This window comes from Typopeltis vanoorti, chromosome 23 (assembly GCF_054136105.1).
Source record: "Typopeltis vanoorti isolate ZY-2024b chromosome 23, IOZ_Tvanoo_1.0, whole genome shotgun sequence".
NCBI lineage: Eukaryota > Metazoa > Arthropoda > Arachnida > Uropygi > Thelyphonidae > Typopeltis > Typopeltis vanoorti.
Genome location: NC_143571.1, coordinates 28,306,964 through 28,329,085, shown reverse-complemented (window position 1 = coordinate 28,329,085; position 22,122 = coordinate 28,306,964). Strand labels below are relative to the sequence as shown.

Here is a 22,122-nt window from a genome sequence, read left to right as displayed (position 1 = left end):
ACTTCAATTGTGCAAGAGTTTTAAATATCTAATAATGACTCACTGAAGTCATAATGAAGACAGACTATTGGAATTTTACTGTCTCTTACACTAGCATCTTGAACTTTAAGTTTCCCCAAACTTTTATTATCAGGAAAACCTGAAGTTGAATTTTAAATACTTACAGCCCATAATCTTGTCCTGAAGCTTGCTTTTTTATTTCGAGGTTCATACATCCATCCTTTATACATGAAAAGAAGTTTCAGAGTGTAGCGACAAATAAGTATAACTGCTATCCACAGAATAGAACTATACAAAAAGCTTGTGATCAAGAGGGCTGCCAAAGGCATCATTTCTTCTCTGCAGAAATAATAAAAGGAGCTAATTAAATGAAAAAGCTATACACTTTACAAAATTAATTAAAATTTATATTATTTTATTAATTAAAATTAATAAAATGAATTAGAACAAAGCTATTCTAATTAATGAAACAATAATGAGATGCCTCCTTGCAGAAATGTTTTTCATATGTGGTCCTTGTTAAGAGAGCACTTGTTAAGGACCACTTAAAATAAGATAAAACTAAGTGCTTCAGATCAAAAATATTGCAGAATACTATAAACATCAATGACATGTTCAGAAACTGTCAGCAGTATTTTGCTGAATGGCATAATTTCTAAATATATATTTTTTTACTTCAGTTTAAGAAATAGTGATGAAAGTTGTATTCTACTCTTTTCTTTTTTTTAGACAGCATGCGTGAAGTTTCCAAACTAAGATTAACTAGCAAAAATTCTTTCTGTTAAAACATTCTTTTTCCTATCAAATACCTCAGACAATTTACATATAGAAAAACAATAGTATATAATAGATAAACCAGCCTGCTTGGCTGAGTGTTGAATATACCCACTCACTAACAAATGGGTTGCAGACTCGAATCTCATCGTGAGCATGGATGTTTGTGATTGTAAATGGTAGATGAATTGTATCAAGCATGAAAACAATGCCCTGCTTACTGAAGTGGCTTGAAAAACAACCATGGTTGATCTCTAAAGCATGGTTTCCAGACTATGTAATAACAAAAAAATTTTCTTCTTCTTTTCTGCTCATGGCAGGTTGAGTTCCTCAAAAACGAATTTTTGCCATTTCTTCCTGTCTGCTGTCTTTTTATGAAGTTCTATTATGAAGTTTAAGGGGTGCTTCCTATTACCATTTCTTTCTTGATCTTCCTCTGCTGGACTGTCCTTCAATTCTACCATTTAATGGTATGTTTGGTAGTCTTTCTGGGTTCATTCTAAACCAGCTAATTGGCTCTTTTTTAATGCTGTAATTATTGTTTCTTTAAAGTTAAGTTCTTCTCTGACTTTTTCATTCATTTTTTTTCTGTCCAGTTTGTTCTATTGGCATTTCACTTCAAAAGCATTGAGTCTATCCATTTATTTTTCCCTTAAGATCCAGCATTCTGAGCCATAGATTACTATGGGAATTATCATTGTTTTATATATCTTTAATTTGAGTTCTTTGCTTAATCTTTTATTGTTCCATATTTTTTGTAGTCTGCCCATTGTTATCCATCCATTATTGATTCTGTATTTTATGGTTTCGAAATAGTCTAGATCTTCAGTGATCATTGATCCTAGGTAATTGAATTGCTTTACTTGTTCTATATTACTGTTTCCTATTTTCACTGGGATTGCTTCCCTTTTTCTTCCTATTACCATTAGTTTTGTTTTACTAAAATTGATTTTCATTTCATATTTTTTACTTATTTGATGCAGCTTAGTCAGTATATTTTCTAATTTTTCTTGGTTGTCTGTAGTGATAACTATGTTGTCAGCATGCTTTAAATGTGTTATATTTTTCCATTTGCAGTTATGCCTTCCCACATTTGTAGTCCTTCATCTACTACTTCTTTTAGATACAGGTTGAATAAATAGTGATAGTGGGCAGCCTAACATAACTCCTTTTTTAAATAAAAATTTTAATTTAATTTTTAATTTGATCTGTTTCTATGTTTTTGTATGTTACTATTGCTTGTGTTTCTGAATAGTAATTCTTGATACAATTTAATGCATTTGTCAAACCCCTCTGTTTTCTAGAATTCTAATGAATTTGCTTCTGTTTAAAAGCTTGTTTGAAGTCAATAAAACAGCAGTAGAGTTTTTTATTTTTGTCTCTCATAAGATCTGCTAATCTGTTTAATATGAAAATTGCATCTATTGTGCTTCTCCTATTTCTAAATCCCATTTGCTCTTCTTCCATCTGTTCTTCATAGGAATGTTTAATTCTGTTTTGAAGAATCCTGATGAATATTTTATAGCAGTGGCTTAGAAGGGTAACAGGTCTATAGTTAGTGTAGGACCTGACATCTCCTTTTTTTGTGGATGGGTATGATCTGGCCGTTCTCCATTCTATTGGTAAATTTCCTTTCTTTAGTATTTTGTTGAACAGTTCTTTAGGTGATTTATTATGCTTTCTGCCCCCCTTTTCCAGAAGTTCTTTTTGAATGTTGTCTATGCCTGGTGCTTTATCATTTTTCATTTGTTTGATTGCTCTATGTATTTCTTCATTTAGGATGTCTTTTGTGTCAGAAGTTTCTTCTGAGTTGAAGGCATCTTTATCTATGTTTTCTTCAGCTGCAAATGTTTCTTTAAAATGATTAGTCCATATTTCTTTTATTGTTTCACTGTTACTTGTTGTGGTTCCATCTTTTTGTGGTGTTGAAACTGGGTTGGGTGTTTATTTGCTAGTTATCTCTAACTATTTCATAAGTGGTCTTGGAGTCATATTTTTTGTATGCTGCTTCTTTACACATTCCTGCTTTTTCTTCTAAATATGTGATTTTTGCTAATCTGCATTTGTTGTCTATTTCTTTTTTCAAATTTTTGTATAATATTCTAATTTTTTTTTTTTCATTATTTCTTTTGAGAGGTTTTGGATATTCTTTTTCTCTCCCATAAGTCCAAAATGTCTGTCTGGTTCAAGCCAATCTTTACTTACTCTTGTCTGGTAGACCAGGTGTTTAGTTGCTGTTTCTTTAATAATTTCTTTACCTTTTTTCCAAGACTCAGAGATTGTATCTAAAGCAAGATTATTTAATTTTTCTTTCAATGTTCTCTGATAGTTAGATCTGTTCAAGCTATCGAGTCTTGAGATGATCATCTTCTTTTGTTTTTGGTGGTTTATTCTCTTTCTTTTGAAACTGATTTTTAGTTTCGTGGATAATAGTTCATGATCTGTACCCATGTGAATCTTTTTTAATGTTTTAACATTTTGGAATGAATATTTCCATTTCTTATTAACGATTATACAGTTTTTGATTTCACTGTTTAGCAATGTCCAGGTGTATTTTTATTGTGGCTTGTGGTAGAATAAGATATTTGTGATTAACAGTTGATTTATTTTGCAAAAATTAATCAAGTCCTCTCCTCTCTCATTCATCTCTCCATGACCAAATCCATTACGTCTGCCTTTATCTTCAGAGTACTAACTGATCTTTGCATTAAAATCTCCCATAATAATCAGGACATCTGTTGTACTTGTTCACCTGATTTCTTCTTGCAGTTATTCAAGAAAAAAATTTATAAATAATAAATAATATATATAATATAATGATATTATAATATAATATAAAATATAATATAATAATCTCATCTCACCTTCCTTTTACCCTCTTTTACCTTACGGTGTCGAGGGTTTATTAATCATCGGACCTCAAACCGTTCACAGTTTAGGTTCACATTATTTAGGTTATGGAAGTGAATCATATACATGTTTTTAGAATAACATCAGCTATAACATCAGTGAATCATAGCTGATGTTATTCTAAAATCAGTCTGTGAGACTTCAAAAATTTCTATGCAGCACAGTAGTCTTTTTCTATGCAGTAGTCTTTTTCCATTTAATCCTGTGATGGGATATTCAGAGCAAGGTCTGCAAGTCCTGACACACCATAATGATAATAATGAATGTAATTTTTAAGTTCTTTAAAGCAAATATTAATAGATCTAACTGTCTATCCAAGAAAGTGTGAAGTGAATGAAACTCATCCTTAGAAAAACAACAAAAGTTGCTAGTTGCTGTGGTATAAAAGTGAATGGTGATTATATTTATGAAGAACTTTAGCTATCTTCTCACATGTATTAAGATAGGGATGCAAATTTGCTGTGATTTTGTGTGTCAGGTGAAAAGTGGGATAATGACAAAATGTAGTATGTCTGTTTTTATAAGAGTTGTAGTTATCAGCTTCAAGCAAAAAAGAGTGTGGATAAAGATAACTGAGTTCACAGACAAGAGCTCTGTCATCAGAACAAATTCAAACATAGAACCAGACTTTTGTCTGGCTCTATGTGCAAATGTTTTGAGAGTATGGCATAATGTTGGAATGGATGACAGTATGACCACATATGCAAGTATTTTCGGTGCCTGTAAGTTTCCTATAAACAGAAAAATAACAAACCACTCAGAAGTTGTATAAGTAGTGCATGTAGGAAGGGCAGAAAAGTATTAGTTTCTTTTTCTATTATTATTATTATTATTATTATGGGCAACTCCAAGGAGTCGATAGACTCATCGAGGGAGGCCCCAACATCATGTCAAGAACAACTATTTGACATTCACACAGTATCTAATCATACCTTGCCTTGAACTCATTCACGGTTGTAGCACCCACAACAGACTCTGGCAGCTTATTCCACTCATTCACCACTCTCCGAGTAAAAAACCTAGCTCTAACACCCTTGTTAACTACATTCTTGCCCAGCTTCCATGCATGGCCCCTAGCCCTCCCACCACCAGTCGTATTTTCAAAAATATCTTCTGGGTTAATCTTATAAAAACCCTTCAGTAATTTGAATGTCTCACTCATATCACCCCCTTTTCTGCCTATCGACCAATTTTTGCAACCCACAAATCTTCAACCTATTCTCATAAGGTTCATTCCTCAGACCTGCTATCATCTTGGTCACTCGTCTCTGGATCCTCTCCAGAAGTGTATTTTTGGGCATCATCATCAAGTTTGTTATTTCTTTTTTTATTTAATTATAAATAAATGCATTTGTTTGTAAATAAATGAATAAAAATCCTAATACACACCTTCAAGAACAGTAGATTATACTATGATAGTACTACATGACATACATTACTAACTTCTTATCAACCATTTTCCCCAAAATTAGACTTATCTATCAGGACTATTATCAGAGCATATATTGCAATCTTCTAAGACAATTCTGCATGTATGTATCATCACATACGTTCAGATATGTATAATACACCCAGATATGGTCTTCCTCTGGATCTTTTTACTTGCCCTCAACATCTCTTTTGTGAACATTTACTCTCCCATTCTATTTAAATGACCATACCACCAGAGATAAGTTATGATTACACATTCCTAAATGCTATCAAATGTCAAGTTGTTTCCTACTACTTTATTTTTAACATAATTTTGTCATTGATGCCATCTGATCACTTCCCTAATTTTTCTCAGAGAAATTTCTCATTCTATTATTTTGCACTTTTTCATTTTGTTTCCACTAAAAGTTTAATATCACTCTGCATTTTTCCCTTTGAACAACTCTTTCTTCAAATCTTGTATTCCACCAAATCTCACTATATTGCTCCCATAGTCTTTCTCTCTCTCTCTCTTTCTCTCTCTCTCTCATACGTACTTCAGCACCTTTCTTTCATTTCCTCATTTCTACTTCCTTTCACTTTCCCATCTCTTACTTTCATGTCTTCATTCTTGCATCCTTTCACTCCCTCAGTCACAATAGCTTTCAATCGTTATTCATGCCATATAACTGTCTTTTGCACCCACATTTATGCTAACTTTCATTCCTTCAGTCTGTTTCTCATTCACTGATAATTCTTAAATCTAGCAAAATATTACCTTCTACAAATCCACACCCTTCTTCTCTCCTGTTCAGTCTCTCAACAAACACATATCTCACATTTAACTACACCTACATGTTGCACTCATGACATCAAACCATTTTCGAGAAGTCTATATCATTAATAGCATTTGATCTTCGTGCTGCCCAGCATGCATATCTCATTCATACTCCCCTTGTGTTGTATTCAAGAACACGATAACAGTATGAACGAGATATGCAATTATGGTCTATTCAAGAACATGATAACAGTATGAATGAGATATGCAATTGTGTTCTATTCAAGGCAAGATTCAAAATTTAGGTACAAATAAGCTGGTAGCAAATTCACAAGCTCAACAATCAAGCAGGTACACTAAGCTATAAAATATAAACAATATTATACTAAAATGCAAGCAACATCAAATATTATGCAAAATAGCACTTATCTTTTCCTGAGCTCTTTACTGGGGATACATATGTAGCAGTGCTCTAGCAGCTGAGTATATGCCATCTGTACTCTTGATATTTATATGCCATCATTATTACTGAGATTAGAGAGTTTGATTTTTTTTTAAATATTATACTTGCCAAGAAAAAGTACTTTTGTTTAATCCTTTATCCAAGTGTAAGTAAACAACAGTTTATGAGTGAAGTATCCTCACAACGAGGCTTCTTGTATATACAGGCTAATGGTCTTGCATTAATTGCCTTAGTATCCCATAATGCAAAACACACATCCTTTCAGATGGGTGTAATGCTATGCATTATGGGAAGGGCCACTACCAGACTGGTTTTAACCTTTACTGAGGTTTCATCAGTGTGATCAGACCCAAAAGAGATACCAATGTTGAAGTATTAGAGAAGTAATATATTTCCCAGTACAAGAAGTGAAAAGTTCTCTCACCTTCTGATTAAAATACTCTGAATTAGAAATAGTTTTAAAAAATTTTATCACTTAGGCAGTTGATTAGAATGCCACAGGCCTCTTTAAATTTGTACTAATATCAGATATCAGTGTGAGGAACAAGCCATTGATTCTGTGTAGAGCCAGGACACGATCAAAAAGGTCAGATTTACAATACCTATTAAATTTAACATGTCCTTTTTCCAGACAGGAATAGTATGTTAAACTTTGACTAGATAATATTTAAGAATTTAGGGAGACAAAACACACATGTTGAAATGATTATTTTACTAATTATTAATAAAATAACAATTGACGTTTTGATCCCTCTATCGAGGTCATCATCAGAAGGATACACATGTATAGGAACCAAGTTACATGCTGTTACACTCTAATAAAGGTAAATTAAAACTACGTTGTTAACTAATCTTTTTCTTAGCCTGACCTCTAGTGATAAAAAAAATAATAATAATAATATATATATAAAATAAATAAAAATAATTTAAAAAAAATTAAAACTACAATAAACGTGAATTGTTATTTTATTAATAATTAGTAAAATAATTATTTCAACACGTGTGTTTTGTGTCCCTAAATTCTTAAATATGAATGCTGATCACCATGTAACTTTAAAAGAAAGAGTTTGACTAGATAAGGCAAGCTACAGATGCACTGAATGATACACTCCAGGCTTGGACAGTTTTAAAACAAAAGTTGATGCAGAAATTTTTTAAATCATCATCATCAATTTTCTGATACGAATCCTCGAGGGATGTTCAGTCTACAATGACAACACCACATGATTATGTTTACATTATTATGAATCTCCTATTCACAATTTTCCACCAAATTAATTCATTACTTGTCAACACTAATATTGTAGTTGAAAGTTTGTTTTTCACTTGGTTGGACTATAATAAATTTAGTTTAATCCTTTATCCAAGTGTGAGCAAACAAAGTTTGCGCCTGAAAGTATCTTCAGGACTGAGGTAAGGTGGTATAACACCGGGCAACTCATTGCAAAGGTGGAGCAAGCTAATATCACTCCTATCTCAGTATCTCCCATAATGCAAAACACATCTCCTTGCGGATATGTCTAATGTTATGCATTAAGGGAAGGGCCACTACCCAGACTAGTTTCGACCTTTATTGAGGTCTCTTCAGTGGGAGCCAGGCCCAAGTGGAGATACCAGACAGAAGCATTAGCAAGGTCATCTCTACCTATAGGAGTTGCCAAACGGTGTGCCACCTTTTTTAATAAATTACTCTGGATTTAGAGAAAGATGTTGAAAGTTTATTTTTCACTTGGTTAGACTATAATAAATTTAGCTTAATCCTTTATCGAAGTGTGAGCAAACAAAGTTTGTGCCTGAAAGTATCTTCAGGATTGCGGGAAGGTACTGAAGAGACCTCAATAAAGGTCGAAACTAGTCTGGGTGGTGGCCCTTCCCTTAATGCATAACATTATACATATTTGCAAGGAGATGTGTTTTGCATTATTGGAGATACTGAGATGGGAGTGATGTTAGCTTGCTCCACCTTTGCAATGAGTTGTCCAGTGTTGTACCACCTTACCCCAGTCCTGAAGATACTTTCAGGCACAAACTTTGTTTGCTCACGCTTGGATAAAGGATTAAACTAAATTTATTATAGTCTAACCAAGTGAAAAATAAACTTTCAACATCTTTCTCTAAATCCAGAGTAATTTATTAAAAAGGTGGCACACTGTTTGGCAACTCCTATAGGTAGAGATGACCTTGCTAATGCTTCTGCCTGATATCTCCACTTGGGCCTGGCTCCCACTGAAGAGACCTCAATAAAGGTCGAAACTAGTCTGGGTAGTGGCTCTTCCCTTAATGCATAACATTAGACATATCCGCAAGGAGATGTGTTTTGCATTATGGGAGATACTGAGATAGGAGTGATGTTAGCTTGCTCCACCTTTGCAACGAGTTGCCCGGTGTTGTACCGCCTTACCCCAGTCCTGAAGATACTTTCAGGCGCAAACTTTGTTTGCTCACACTTGGATAAAGGATTAAACTAAATTTATTATAATATTGTAGTATCTAAACATTTCTTAATAAGGCACTTCTTACTGAATCAATCCACCTAGACTTTTGTCTTGCATGGGGTCTGCTCTCTTGACATTAAAACACTTCATTTGCTAATTTTTACTGAACTACTTAATTTCTACTAAAGTGGCCATACCGCCTTATATAAATGTTAATAATGTCAAGTTCCTTTCTTTATTTTTAGTAGTTTCATTTTCTGTTCATCATTTTTAACTGATTCTGATAACGTTTGTTCAGACAATTCTTCAACAATTCTTCTCAGAATTACTAATATCTCAATACTAGTTTTGCTGATTCTGTGGTCTATTTCCAAATTTAATTTGCTATCTTCACTAAAAACTCTGCTTATATACCTGAAATATTTTACTTGTTCTAAAATTTTCAAAGTTTTGAAAATTCTAAAATTTTCATAGCTTTGGTCTTTTTATTCCTGATTTCATGCCAAATTTGATACAGCTGTTATGCAATTTAGTTAGCCAACACTGTAGATTTACTCAAAATGTGATTAGGAATACAACATTATCTGCATAATGCAACAAGCTAAGTCTGATATCTCTGATTCTAATATCAAGTTTAATGCAATCCATATAGATGATGCATAAGAGTGGAGATAATGTGCATCCTTGTATTATCCCTGATTTTAAATCGAACCATTGTCCTGTATTTCCTTCAATTCTAAATGCTAATGACAATTAGAATATAGACTATATATGGGTCAGTATAATGTCCCATTTACTCCATATAATTGTAGTGTTCTGAAAAGTTTTCTCCTTACACATCGTAGTACGAGTTTTCCAGATTTACAAAACTTATGTATATATATATATATATCCTAGTCATATTACCATGACTAGGATATGTATATGACCATGACCAGAAATATTTGAATATTTCTGATCTAATATTATCTACTCCAGTTGCTTTTACATATTTCAAGATTCTGTAGCTTTTTCTACTTAAAGTTTTGATGTATATTCCCGATAACATTCCTGTTGAGTGTTTTCTTCCACCATGCTATCACTGCTTTTTTTTTTTAATTTAGCCTTGTTTTCAAACTAATTACTCCAAAATCTAGACTATCTTTCATTTTCATGTCACCTCATCTCTGATTCCTTTTAAAGTACTCTTTCCACCAATTATGAGCTTTTTTTTCAATGGCCTCTAGAATATTTCACTACCTTCCTGATATTTGTTTACCATATTCTTACCAAAGTCTTCCCATGATTTTTATTTAATTGGTTTTACACACTACTATGCTTTCTTACAGTTTTCTCTGCATTCTCTAAGAACACAAGTTGAATTACTTGCTAGGAACTTTTTATGTGCTTTCTTCTTTTCCTTGACAGACTCTAACTACCTGAGTCCAGCAAGGAGTTCTGCATTATCATCTGGCTAAAAAATCAGTCAGTGTTTAATTCAGAGTTTTCCAATGAATTTCCAGGCTTGGGTTCTTGTTTTCAAACTCTTTCATTTTTTCTTGAAAAATAATAATTATTATTACTATTATAATTCACCTCTTTTCTGCCTATCAACCAGTTTCTGCAACTTACAAATCTTCAACTTGTTCTTGGGAGATTCATTCCAAAGACCTGCTACTATCTTGGTAACTCACCTCTGGATCCTCTCCACCTAATCCTCACCACCAGGAAAACCTGGTGCCCAGATCTGTGCACAGTAGTCAAGATAGGATCTTATCAAGGCTCAAATAAAGAGGAACAATAACCTGCTTGTTATCTCTGCTCATCAAAGAATTTTTCAGTAACCAAGTTATCTGATCAGCTGTGTTAGCCACTTTTGCTATGTGCTACCTAAACTTTAACTCCCTATCCACTAACACTCCCAAGTCTCTAGCTTCGTTTTCATGGAGTACAGTTCCACCAACGTAGTATAAAGCTAGTAATCTTTTCATCCCAAAATACATAACCTTACACTTTGCCACATTAAACTGACATCCATTCTCCTTTGCCCAATCTGCCAAACTATCCAAATCATCCTGCAAAATTTTGACATCATGTGTATTAACTATTGCTCTACCCAACTTTGCATCATTGGCAAATAACTGAACAGTTCCTCTAAGATTCTTTCCTATATCGTTAATGAACAAATTAAACAGCAGTGGTAAAAGAACAGAGCCGCCCTGCTGCACACCACTAGTCACAGGCCTTCTTCTGGACTACTCCTGAAAAAACTACTCTCTGATAACTCTCCATCAACCACCCTCCTATCTATCTCACCAACTCAATATCCATCACCATGTGCTGCAGTTTACTGATTAGAATTCATGTGGTATCCTGTCAAAGGACTTTGCAAAGTCCAAAGGTATGCACTTTACCTTTATCCAACTCAGCTGTCACTGTATTATAAAGTGTAAGCAAGTTACTGAGGCATGACTTGCCCAACACAAAAACCATGTTGCTCCCGCTCCCATACAGTATCCCATTTCCATCTATCCGTTCCTGTATTTTGTTCTTGACCAACTAATCCAATACTTTGACAACAACTCCTGATATGCTGATTGGTCGATAATTTCCTACATCAGTCATGAAGCCTCCTTTATGCAATGGAACTAATTTCCCATCTTTTCACCCCCCCCTTCAGACTAACCCAGAGCTCAAACTTAGAATAAACAATATGGTCAAGGGCACTGACAATTCCCTTGTCGCTTCACATAAAACTTAAGCTTGTATACCATCTAATCCCACAGCTGTATTCACATTAAGGTTTTCTAATATGCTATTCATCTCCATTTCATTTACCTCAGTTCCCATATAAACTTTTGGCTCTCTCATTCCTGCAATATTACCACTTGGATGATATACTCTTGCAAAGTGTTCACTTAGTAATTGTACTACTTCAACTGATTCAGTTATCTCCCTACCATCGGCATTCATTAAAATCGTTCTGTCACAAGCATACTGAAAGAACTGTTTGGGATTATCTTTAGCCTGCATTGCTAAATTCCTTTCATAATCTGCTTCTGCCTTTCTTACCACACTAGTTACCCTTCTGGCCTGTGCCTTGTACTGTTCATGTGCTTGATGGTCACTGTTTTTCTTAAATTCCCTCCACAGTTGTTCCTTTTTTTGCAGCTCCAGCTTGATAACGATATTCATCTATTTAACTTCCAATTGGGCTCTTGCAGTTTTATATGCCATGGCACTGATTCAAGCAATCTCCTAAGCTTGTCATACTTACCAGCCCTGTAATTCCACATATACCCCAATTGCATCTGAGAATTTTCTTAACTGAAAATTCTCAGATGCAATTACTACATCGACCACTCTTGAACCCCCTAGTATATTCCATTACATGCTGTCTCAGGTAATTATCCCTTAGTAACTGAATAAAATCCTTTTCTTCCTCCCATGTGTCCTCTCCTCCTTCCAATTTATGTTTGCATAGTTGAAATCCCCCATAATAATTACCTGTCCTTCACTAATTGAGTCTTTTTTCTGATACATACTCTCTTCATCATCTTTTCAATCCCCTGGTCTATAGCAGCATCCAACTGTATATGTTGTTCTGCTGGCTTCAATCTCACACCAGATAGCATCAAATGTACTATTTTCACCAGCATGCAGTTGAATTTCTACTCTCTTTGGTTTTGGTTCATTGGCTATCATCAATAACACTCCTCCTCTCCCTTTCTTTTCTCTCTATCCTCCCACTAACACACTATACCCTTCACATTTTATCCCATTAACTATATCATCATCTGTTAGCTATGTCTCGCTAATGCCAATAACCTTTGGCCAGAATGAGCCAACCAATGTCAAAAATTCCTCCTGCTTGTTCTGAACTCTTGGCATTAGTGCATATATGAGGTCCAACACAAAAAACACATGCCAGCACACAATGCTTTGTCTGTGAAGTAGTTTTTAGCTAATGACATCACTGTGCTTGAGCATGCACCCTATTCGCCAGACCTGGCTCCCTTCGACTTCTATCTCTTCCGAAAGATCGAGTCAGTGCTCAAAGGAGCCCATTTTTTGTCGGTAGAAGATGTAAAAGCAAAAACAATGAAGATCCTCAACAGCCTTTCAGAAAATTATCTGCAGAATCGCTTTGAACATTGGCAGCATCGTATGCAGCTGTGTGTCAACTCAAAAGGGAACTATTTTGAAAGAAATCTTAGTTGATTTTCTCAATTTGTTAAATAAAAAGAGATACAGGCATAGTCTCATTTTTTCTGTGTCAGATCTCGTAAAGTGCAAAGTGCCTTAGGCCCACCCACCATTATCCTGATGCTTTATACTAACTATCCTATTCTGGTTTGTTACCAGTAGTACTAACTTGTGCATATCTGGGGGTGATAGTGGATAAGGATCTAAAATTTAGGGGACACATCGCCAAAATTGTGAAGACAACACAAAGGCTTCTGGGAATGATGCGGAGGACACTGACGTGTAGAAGTAGGGAGATTCTTGTTCCGTTGTATAAGACTTTGATTAGGCCACAGATGGACTAATGTGCCCAGATTTGGTCACTGGGTTTTCAGAAGGATGAAGAGATGTTGGAAAGGGTCCAAAGGCAACTGACTGAGGTAGTTTCTGACCTCTGGAATGTTGAGTATGAGGAAAGATTGAGAAGATGTAATTTGCAGAGTTTGGTGGACAGGAGGAAGAGGGGGAGATATGACAGAGACCTACAAGTTGGTAAGGGGTTGTTATAGGATCAGTGGTGGAGAAGTTCTACAGAGAATAGTGGGAGATCAGGGGATGACCAGAGGTCATCCCTGGAAACTGTATAAAGAGGATGTGAGTAGGGGAGTAAGAAGCAAGTTTTTTTCTTGCAAAGTTGTGAATGATTGGAATGCCTTGCCTGAGAATGTGGTGTCTGCAAGGAGTTTGAATATGTTTAAGACACAGTATGATGAGATGTGTGTGTGATAAAAGGACCTCCTAGATGAGTCTTTGACTCCATGAGGTCTTGGGGTAATAATAATAATATTATTATTATACCCACTCTTATATTCAACTGTTTCACTAATGTCTGCATATCTACTCAATAATTTACCCCCCCCACACACACACAAAGTAGTTTCCCTGATTCTGCACATTCACTTCATTCAGCAACACTTTTTTCCAGTCTCTGAACACTAAATCCATTCTGATGCAAACAATCCTTCTTGTATAAGTCCTTTCGCCCACCAAATTCACTCCACAAATTCCACACCACTCCTCTTGCATAACCTATGCATCAAGTCATTTGCTATTATGGACCTCCTCCTCAGCTCTACTCTGTCATACTGCACCAACAGACTCACTATCTTAACTCTATCACTCTTTTCTTTTGCTACTTCCAGTAATTCTTTCATGTCATATTTTTCTCCTTTTAAATCATTCATTCCAGTCACTATGATCATTTTTTTCACTGCACAAGAAGAGATATGAATGAATAAAAGTATTATTAATTTTTCTCTCTCTCATGCAAAAAAGATTTTAGTAAAGATCATTATTCTAAATAGGACTGAGGTCAAAGCTGAGGCTGAGATGCCTGTGAAACAAGTAGGCTTCATGAAATGCAGGATTATGAGAGATCAGATCCTTTGCCTTAAGTGGATCACTGAGAACTATGACCATTAATGTGCTTTATAGACTATTCAAAATCTCTTGACTATGTTCAGCATGTGAAATTATGAAAGTGAAAGTAATGGGTTCCCACAACACTTCATCAGGCTGATTACTAACTTGTACAGTGGGAAAGAAGCTACGGTAAGATCAGATGGATTAACTAATTGGCTTATGTGGGCCAATCAGTTGAGGAGAAAGTAGGCATCCTTCTTTCTCCTCAACTGACCAGAATCTATGCTGAGGACATCATGCATGTATCACTAGATGAGCTGAAGAAAGAAATTAGGATAGGTGGAATATAGGTCAATTGAGAAATGATGATGATACAGTACTCTCAAATGACAAGGAGGAACTAGGATGAATCCTTGACAGTTAATAAAATCATCAAAAACAGAGGACTTAAACCATGATATAAATAAAGATTATGGTTCTTGAAGGAAATACAAACAAAGAAGGTCCTGAGAACAAAGTATACCTTAATGGAGAAATAATTAAGGAATTTAGCAAATTTGAGTATCCAGGGTCCATTATTAATGTGAAGAACTGTTCTTCAGAAGATATCAGGAGAAGATTAGGAATGGTTAGACCAATAGTCAGAGACTCATCTAATATCTGAGAGAGAACAGATTTATTACTACAGGAACAAAGCTAAGGATCCTGAATGTAGCTGTTATGTTGTAAAAAACTTGAAACCTAAAGAAGTCTGACAAAAAAAGATAGCTGCTTCTGTGATTATTATTATTATACAAGTCTCTCCATGGAGAGAAGTTTCATTGCAGGAGATTAATACAATACCTATCACACCTCTTTAAACTCATTCATCATCAAGACACTAAACAATTATCTTTGGCAATCCATTCCGCTTAATCACTACTCTCCAAGCAAATAATCTTGTTCACACACTCTTATACAATTTGCAGGGGGTAACCCCTAGTTCTCTCTCTCCATTAATCACATATTAAAAAATTTCCTTTGTGTCACTCTTATAGAACCTCTGTAATAACTTACAAATTTCTATCATGTCCTCTCTTTTCTACCTATCAACTAAACTTTGCAATCCACAAACCTTCAATCCTCATAGGAAGCAGTCTACAGACCTGTGACCAGCTTGGTCAGTTGATTCTGAATCATCTCCACCACTCCCTGATCCCCAAACTCAGACCAAATCTGTGCACAAGGATGCAGTGTCAAAAGAGACTAGTGAGGACTGCATACACTGAACAGTGGACAAATAGATGGGTTCAAGAAATGATTGATAGAATTTTAAGGCTCCTTACAGGTATTGACAAAAGAAAGCTGAAATACTTTGGACATAATGAAAGAATGAAAAGAGAACTTCTCAAATTAGTAACAGAGGGTCACACAGATAGATGGATGGTGTGTGTGTCTGAATTGGCTAGTCTTTGGTGAGATGAAGCCTCAAGAAAAACTACAAAAGGACAACTTGGTTGCTGAGTGACCATATGGTATCTGCTGATGTATAGTGAAATTATTAAAACCAGTTAATCCTCACTAATAATCATGTAATAAAAACCTACCTAAATGAGCCAGATTTCTTTTTTTTTTGGCTACACTTTTTTTTATGACAGTTAAAAAGGGAAATGGCTACTCAGTGATATTGCTAGACTTTGCAAGACATTTGACAAGATTACACATAGAACTCTATTGCATAAACTGGAGTAAATGGGTATATATGAATATGTTGATTTGGATTAGAGGGTGGCTGATGGACAGATATCAAAGAGTGGCTTGTGGAAGGCAGGTGCTGCAGTAGAGGACCAAGTATTGTAGGATTCAGTACTTGGTCCCCTACTGTTTAATTTGTACATCAATGATACAGGAAATTTGATGGGAAATATTCAGTTGGCTTGCTGGTGATGCAAAACTGAGAAGGGCAACAGTAAATGAAGATGATATACAGATCATGCAGGATGACTTAAACAGAACTGGCAGTATGGACAAAGATAAATGGCTGCCAGTTGAATGTGGACAAATATAAGGTGATGCACTTTGGGAAGAAGAGATTACAAGATGTGTACAATATTGATGGAATTGGACTGGGAAAATGATAAGGCCAGGGACTTGATGTGACTGTAGACAGAAAGTTGAAATTTAGAGGGAATATCAGAAATGGAGCCAAAATAGCACATCAAATTATGTGGATGTTGAATACACTGATATATGTTAGGGAGGTTAATATTGCTCTCCTTTATAAGGTTTAATAAGTCCACATCTGGATTACTGTGTGCAGATCTGGTCACTGGATCCCCATGGAATTGAGGTGACAGACTGTGGCAAGAATATGGAATGATCCCTATAAGAATAGATTGAAGGTCTGTAGGCTTCAAAAACTAGCTGACAGATGAAAAAGAGAAGACATGATAGAAACATAAGTTATTAAAGGGATTTTTTTAAGATTGACTCTGAAGACCTTTTTCAGTTACATGGCAGGTAGGCAGGAAGAGAATGAGGGTCACCCATGGAAACTGTGTACGAGTGTGGTAAGCAAGAGTGTTAGAACTAGATATTTTTGCTTGGAGGGTGGTGAACGGGTTGGTAGCAGTTATATGTGCTTCATCAGTGAATGAGTTTAAGGAGAGGTTTGATAGGTGTTGTGTGAAGAATGTCTAAGTGTGATGAAGCGTCTGATCTCATAATAATAATAACAATAACTTACAGAGAACTATACTCCAGTATTGAATGTAACTTGCTAAAAATTACAGCTCTAAGAAAGCAAAAACAAATTGGCACTAAAACGAATATAAGCCTACATTACTGAAATTCTAGCAAGAACAGTGATGGTAAAAATCTGAAAAATCCAAAAAATAAATAGAGAAAAATCTTCTAACAACTTCTTAATATCAAAAGGGAACAGGCAAAGCCACTTAGCCGTAACTGACTTTTTGAAGACTGAAGGCTAATTTTCACACTTAATCATCACTTTAGCCCAAGGCCATTAACGATGTCATAGTCATTCAGAGAAAAGAGCACAGTAGACAAGTGCTGCCACCTCAATATATCAAACGGGAGCAGGCAAAGCCACTTATTATTCAGGATTATTAGCCCTAACTAACTTTTTGAAGACTGGAGGCTAATCTTCATACTTAGCCATCACTGATAGCTAGCCAAAGGCCATTAAAAATGTCATAAGCATCCAGAGAAAAGAGCACAGTAGACAACTGGTGCCGCCTCATGGTTTTTAATCCTAACAGTATATATATTGTTGTCAGAAATAGTGTGCATTCTATAGTTGATTTTTCTTGAGTGTGTGGGGGAGGATGGGGAGAACCAAGTTTCTGAGAGAAATAATCCTAATTGCTTGCACTAGAGATCAACTAACTCAGGAACTGGCTGAAAAAAAGCCCAAGAAAACCTTCCTTTAGTCAGAAACTAGAAGTAAACTTATCCCTTAATAAAACTTATAATGGTTTTCTAGCAGTGTCCAGTGCTACAGAAACAAATGCCATTTCTGAAGAGCTGCAAATGCATCTACAGGGTGTCCCAAAATTCACGCAAGATTTAAATGTAGCGCCATTTTTGCGGTAAAGTGTTGCCAACGAGAAAAAAAAAAGACAGCGTGAAAGCTGACAGTTCAGGGTTATTAAAAATGACCACACACAGCGAAAAGAGTTCGTTGAATGGATTATGGAACAACAAGTGGATGCTTATTTTTCGAACAAAATCATGTTTAGCGATGAGGCTCATTTTCATTTTGATGGCTTCGTTAATCGACAAAATTGTCGCATTTGGGGTTCAGAAAATCCACGCGTGATTGTTGAGAAACAAATGCATCCACAACGTGTCACTGTTTGGTGTGGATTTTGGACTGGAGGCATCATCGGTCCATTCTTCTTCGAAAATGCGGCTGGTAAGGCAATAACAGTTAATGGTGCTCGCTATCGCGACATGATAATCCAGTTTTTTGTGCCAAAATTGCAAGATATGGATGTGGACGACATGTGGTTTCAACAAGACGGTGCCACATGCCATACAGCCCGAGAAACAATTCAATTACTGCACGAGTCATTTCCTGATCATGTAATTTCCCGTTTTGGTTGTCAGAATTGGCTGCCCAGATCATGTGACTTAACGGCGTTGGACTTTTTTCTTTGGGGTTTTTTGAAGTCTAAGGTTTATGCCAACAAGCCCACGACCACCCACGCTTTGAAGGAGGAAATTGAGGCGCTGTATCAACGAAATTCAGCCACATTTATGCAAAACGGTCATGGAAAATTTCGACAAAAGAGTGCGTATGTGCCAGCAAAAGCTGCGGAGGCCATTTACTTGATATGCTATTCCATGCATAACCCTATACTGTATACTTTATGAATCAATAAGAAATTACAATTTTTAATTAAAAACCTGTGTTTTCTATCAAAATTACTTCTTGCGTGAATTTTGGGACACCTTGTATAAAGAAATAATAATAAATACATATATAGAGATTAGAAAAAAAAAAAAACAGATCATTGTGAATTTTTTAAAGACATGATAATAACAAACAGCAAACCATAACGCTGCCGTTTCACAATTTTTCATGTTAAAATACTTAAACACTGTTAGCCTATAACATTCTCTTACCCAGGTATCCATGATTCCAATAATGATATGATTCCAAATGAAATGTCAATATAATGATAATTCAGCAACACAACAGTGGCAAATATTGCAAATAGGCTCTTTGGTGATGCAGGATACAAACCATTCCTAATATTATTCTATAAGAAAAGAAGAATATTATGGGCTTATTGCAGTTATATATACAAAGGCATACATTTAAAATTGTATGAAACATTCAATCTAAATTAACCTATAAGTTGAATGACGGAAGTGGATGAATATATAATATATATATATATAGCTTTAAAGATTATCATTTTTCCTTAAGAAGCAGTTTTTTTTTAATAATCAAGATACTAAGCACCTTTATAATTAACTTATTCATTGTCGAATACTCAATTCTCTATCTTATTATTATCCCAAAACCCCAAGGAGTCATAGACTCATCTAGGAGGTCCCTTTGTCATACACACACACAGCTCATCATACCCTGCCTTAAACACATTCAAATGCTCTGCAGACACCACACTCTCAGGCAAGGTATTTCAATCATTCACAACTCTGCATGCAAAAAAACTGCTTCTCACTCCCTTGTTCACAGCCTACTTATACAGCTTCCAGGGGATGACCATTTTATGAAAAACCTCTTCAAAGTTAATCCAATAATCCCTTATCAACTTGTATGTCTATGTCATATTACCCCCTCTTCCTCCTATCTGCTGGACTCTGCAAATTGCATTGTCTCAACCTTTCTCCATATTTAACATTTCAGAGATCAGAAACTATTTTGGTCAATTGCCTCTGGACCCTCTCCAACATTTCTTCATCATTTTGAAAACAGATGACTAAATCTGTGCACAGTCCAATGTGGCCTAATCAGAGTTTTATACAATGGAACCAGAATCTCCTTACTTCTACAAGTCAGTGTCCTCCGGATCATTCAAAGATTTTGTTGTGTTGTCCTCACAATTTTGGCAATGTGTCCCTCTAAATTTTAGATCCTTATCCATCATCACCCCAAGATCTCTTATTTCCTCCAACAATATATCCCCACCAAGCATAAATTCTACATCCCATCTTTGTTTACAAAATTTTAAAACCTCAATTGAACTGGAATTCTATTCAATATCACAATTATTCTCTGAGTTGCAATTTGTTATGTGACCTTTGAACTTCATTTTCTTATCTACCATAATTCCAAGATTTCTAGTCTCATTAAGTTTCTTATAGCATAATCCCACAATATAGCATGCCATTGGAAATCTCATCATGCCAAACTGCATAACTTTACACTGACAGCCATTATCATTTTCCAACTGTTCCAGATTATTCAAATCATTCCTTAAGTGCTTAATTTTATCCATAAGAAATGCACAAACTTTTTGGGCCACCTGAGAGAAAGACTATAATAAGTGAATAGGATATATGAAGTGTTAAGCAAACTTAATGTTAATAAGACAATGGAACTGGATGTTTAATGAGAGCCTTATATAACAAGGAAGGTATCCTCTTTTGGAACTTCCCTGTATGCAGGAGGGCCATTTCATAAGACAGGAGAAGAGGGTACTAAAACAGAAGTTTTGTGAGGGGGATCGTACAACAGGTTAATATGGAATTCTCTACAAGGATACACATATAATGATATATACAGACTTTGGAAAGGCTTCAAGAACATATCACGGTTTGGTATTTAAAAGAGAGAAGATACTGGCTGGATAACAGCCTGCTGTTTGGATAAGAGGCATTAGCAGAACAAAATCTTAGTGTACATCAAAGTTCTGTTCTTGAGTTACTGTTGTTTAATTATGCTAATGATTTGTAAATGGTCTAGAAATATTTAGTTAGTAGCAATGATACCTACAGGTGGACATGAATACATTGACAACACAGCAACAAGGATGAAAATGACAACTAGACATAATATATTATTGTGTCACTATATACAGCTTTGATCACAATGCAGCTGGATAAATTGTTCTACTCTGGAGCGAATAAAGAGGGAAGAAATGGAGTCAGAATTTATGTGTGTGGCAGAATAAAGGGCGAAGTACTGGAAGTGGGTAGGAGGAATGACAGGATCATGCGAATGAAACTGGGTCTTGGAGAAGATCAACTGGTCATCTTATGTGTATACGCCCCACAAGTTGGCTGTACAGCAGAAGAGAAAGAGGAATTCTGGAACTTGCTAGATGAAGAAATTAGGGAACTGGAAGAAAACGAGATGGTGATTGTTGGAAGAGACTTGAACGGACACATAGAGAGACAGAATAGGGATTGTGAAAGGGTGCATGGTGGCCATGGAGTGGAAATGATGAACCAGGAAGGAGAGAGCATTTTGGACTTTGCAGTAGTGTTTGATCTGGCAATTGTGAACTCCTTCTTCTGTAAGAGGGAAGAGCATTTGATAACATTTAAAAGTGGCTACAATAGTTCACAGATTGACTACATTTTGACTAGAATAAAACATCTTAAGGCAGTAACAAATTGTAAAGTAATCCCAACAGATCAAGTGGCGCAGCAACACTGGCTGCTGTGTGCAGACTTTGAAATAAAGTTGAAGATAAGAACCTTTGGAAGCCATGGAAGGAAGAAAATTAAATGGTTTCGCTTAAAAGAAGAAAGTGTGAGGAACCGTTTTAGGGAGAAGGTGTTAGAGAGGATTTCGGATGGACTAGACAGTACAAGATTGGTGGAGATATAATTCAAAAGTAATTCTAAGCTGTGCAATTCAGGTGCTTGGTGAAACATCCAGAAAGATTACGGAGCAGAAGGAGGGTTGATGGTGGAATAATGATGTACAAGAAGCAGTGACAGCTAAGAGGAAGGCAAAGCAGAAGTGGGACGAGTCAAGAGTGGAAGAGGACAGAGAGGAATACAGAGAGAAGCCAAGAGAGTTGTGGCACAGGCGAAGGCCATGGCATATCATGATCTGTATGATCAATTAGAAACAAAGGAAGGACAGAGAAAAATTTACCAACTAGCGAAATGTAGAAATAAAGCAGCAAAGGACATCTTACATGTGAGGCAGATCAAAGATGCTGAAGGAAGAGTATTATGGAGGGATGTGGACATAAGAAACAGATGGAAAATATACTTTGAGGGACTTTTGAATGAGGAAAATGCAAGGACTCACAGAGGAGATGGGCAGCCTTCTGAGG

The 22,122-nt window shown here is 35.7% G+C and overlaps 1 protein-coding gene across 2 annotated transcripts in view; it reads right to left on the bottom strand.

Moving 5' to 3' along the window:
• whd (carnitine O-palmitoyltransferase whd) overlaps positions 1 to 22,122 on the bottom strand; it is a 297,210-nt gene that overhangs the window by 239,117 nt on the left and 35,971 nt on the right. For both annotated transcript variants that reach the window (XM_090412567.1, XM_090412568.1), the window contains exons 3-4: positions 18,986 to 19,122; positions 165 to 339 (exon numbers count right to left, since the gene is read on the bottom strand). In XM_090412567.1, coding sequence (XP_090268693.1) covers positions 165 to 339; positions 18,986 to 19,122 — 312 coding nt within the window. The remainder of the gene's footprint in view (positions 1 to 164; positions 340 to 18,985; positions 19,123 to 22,122) is intronic.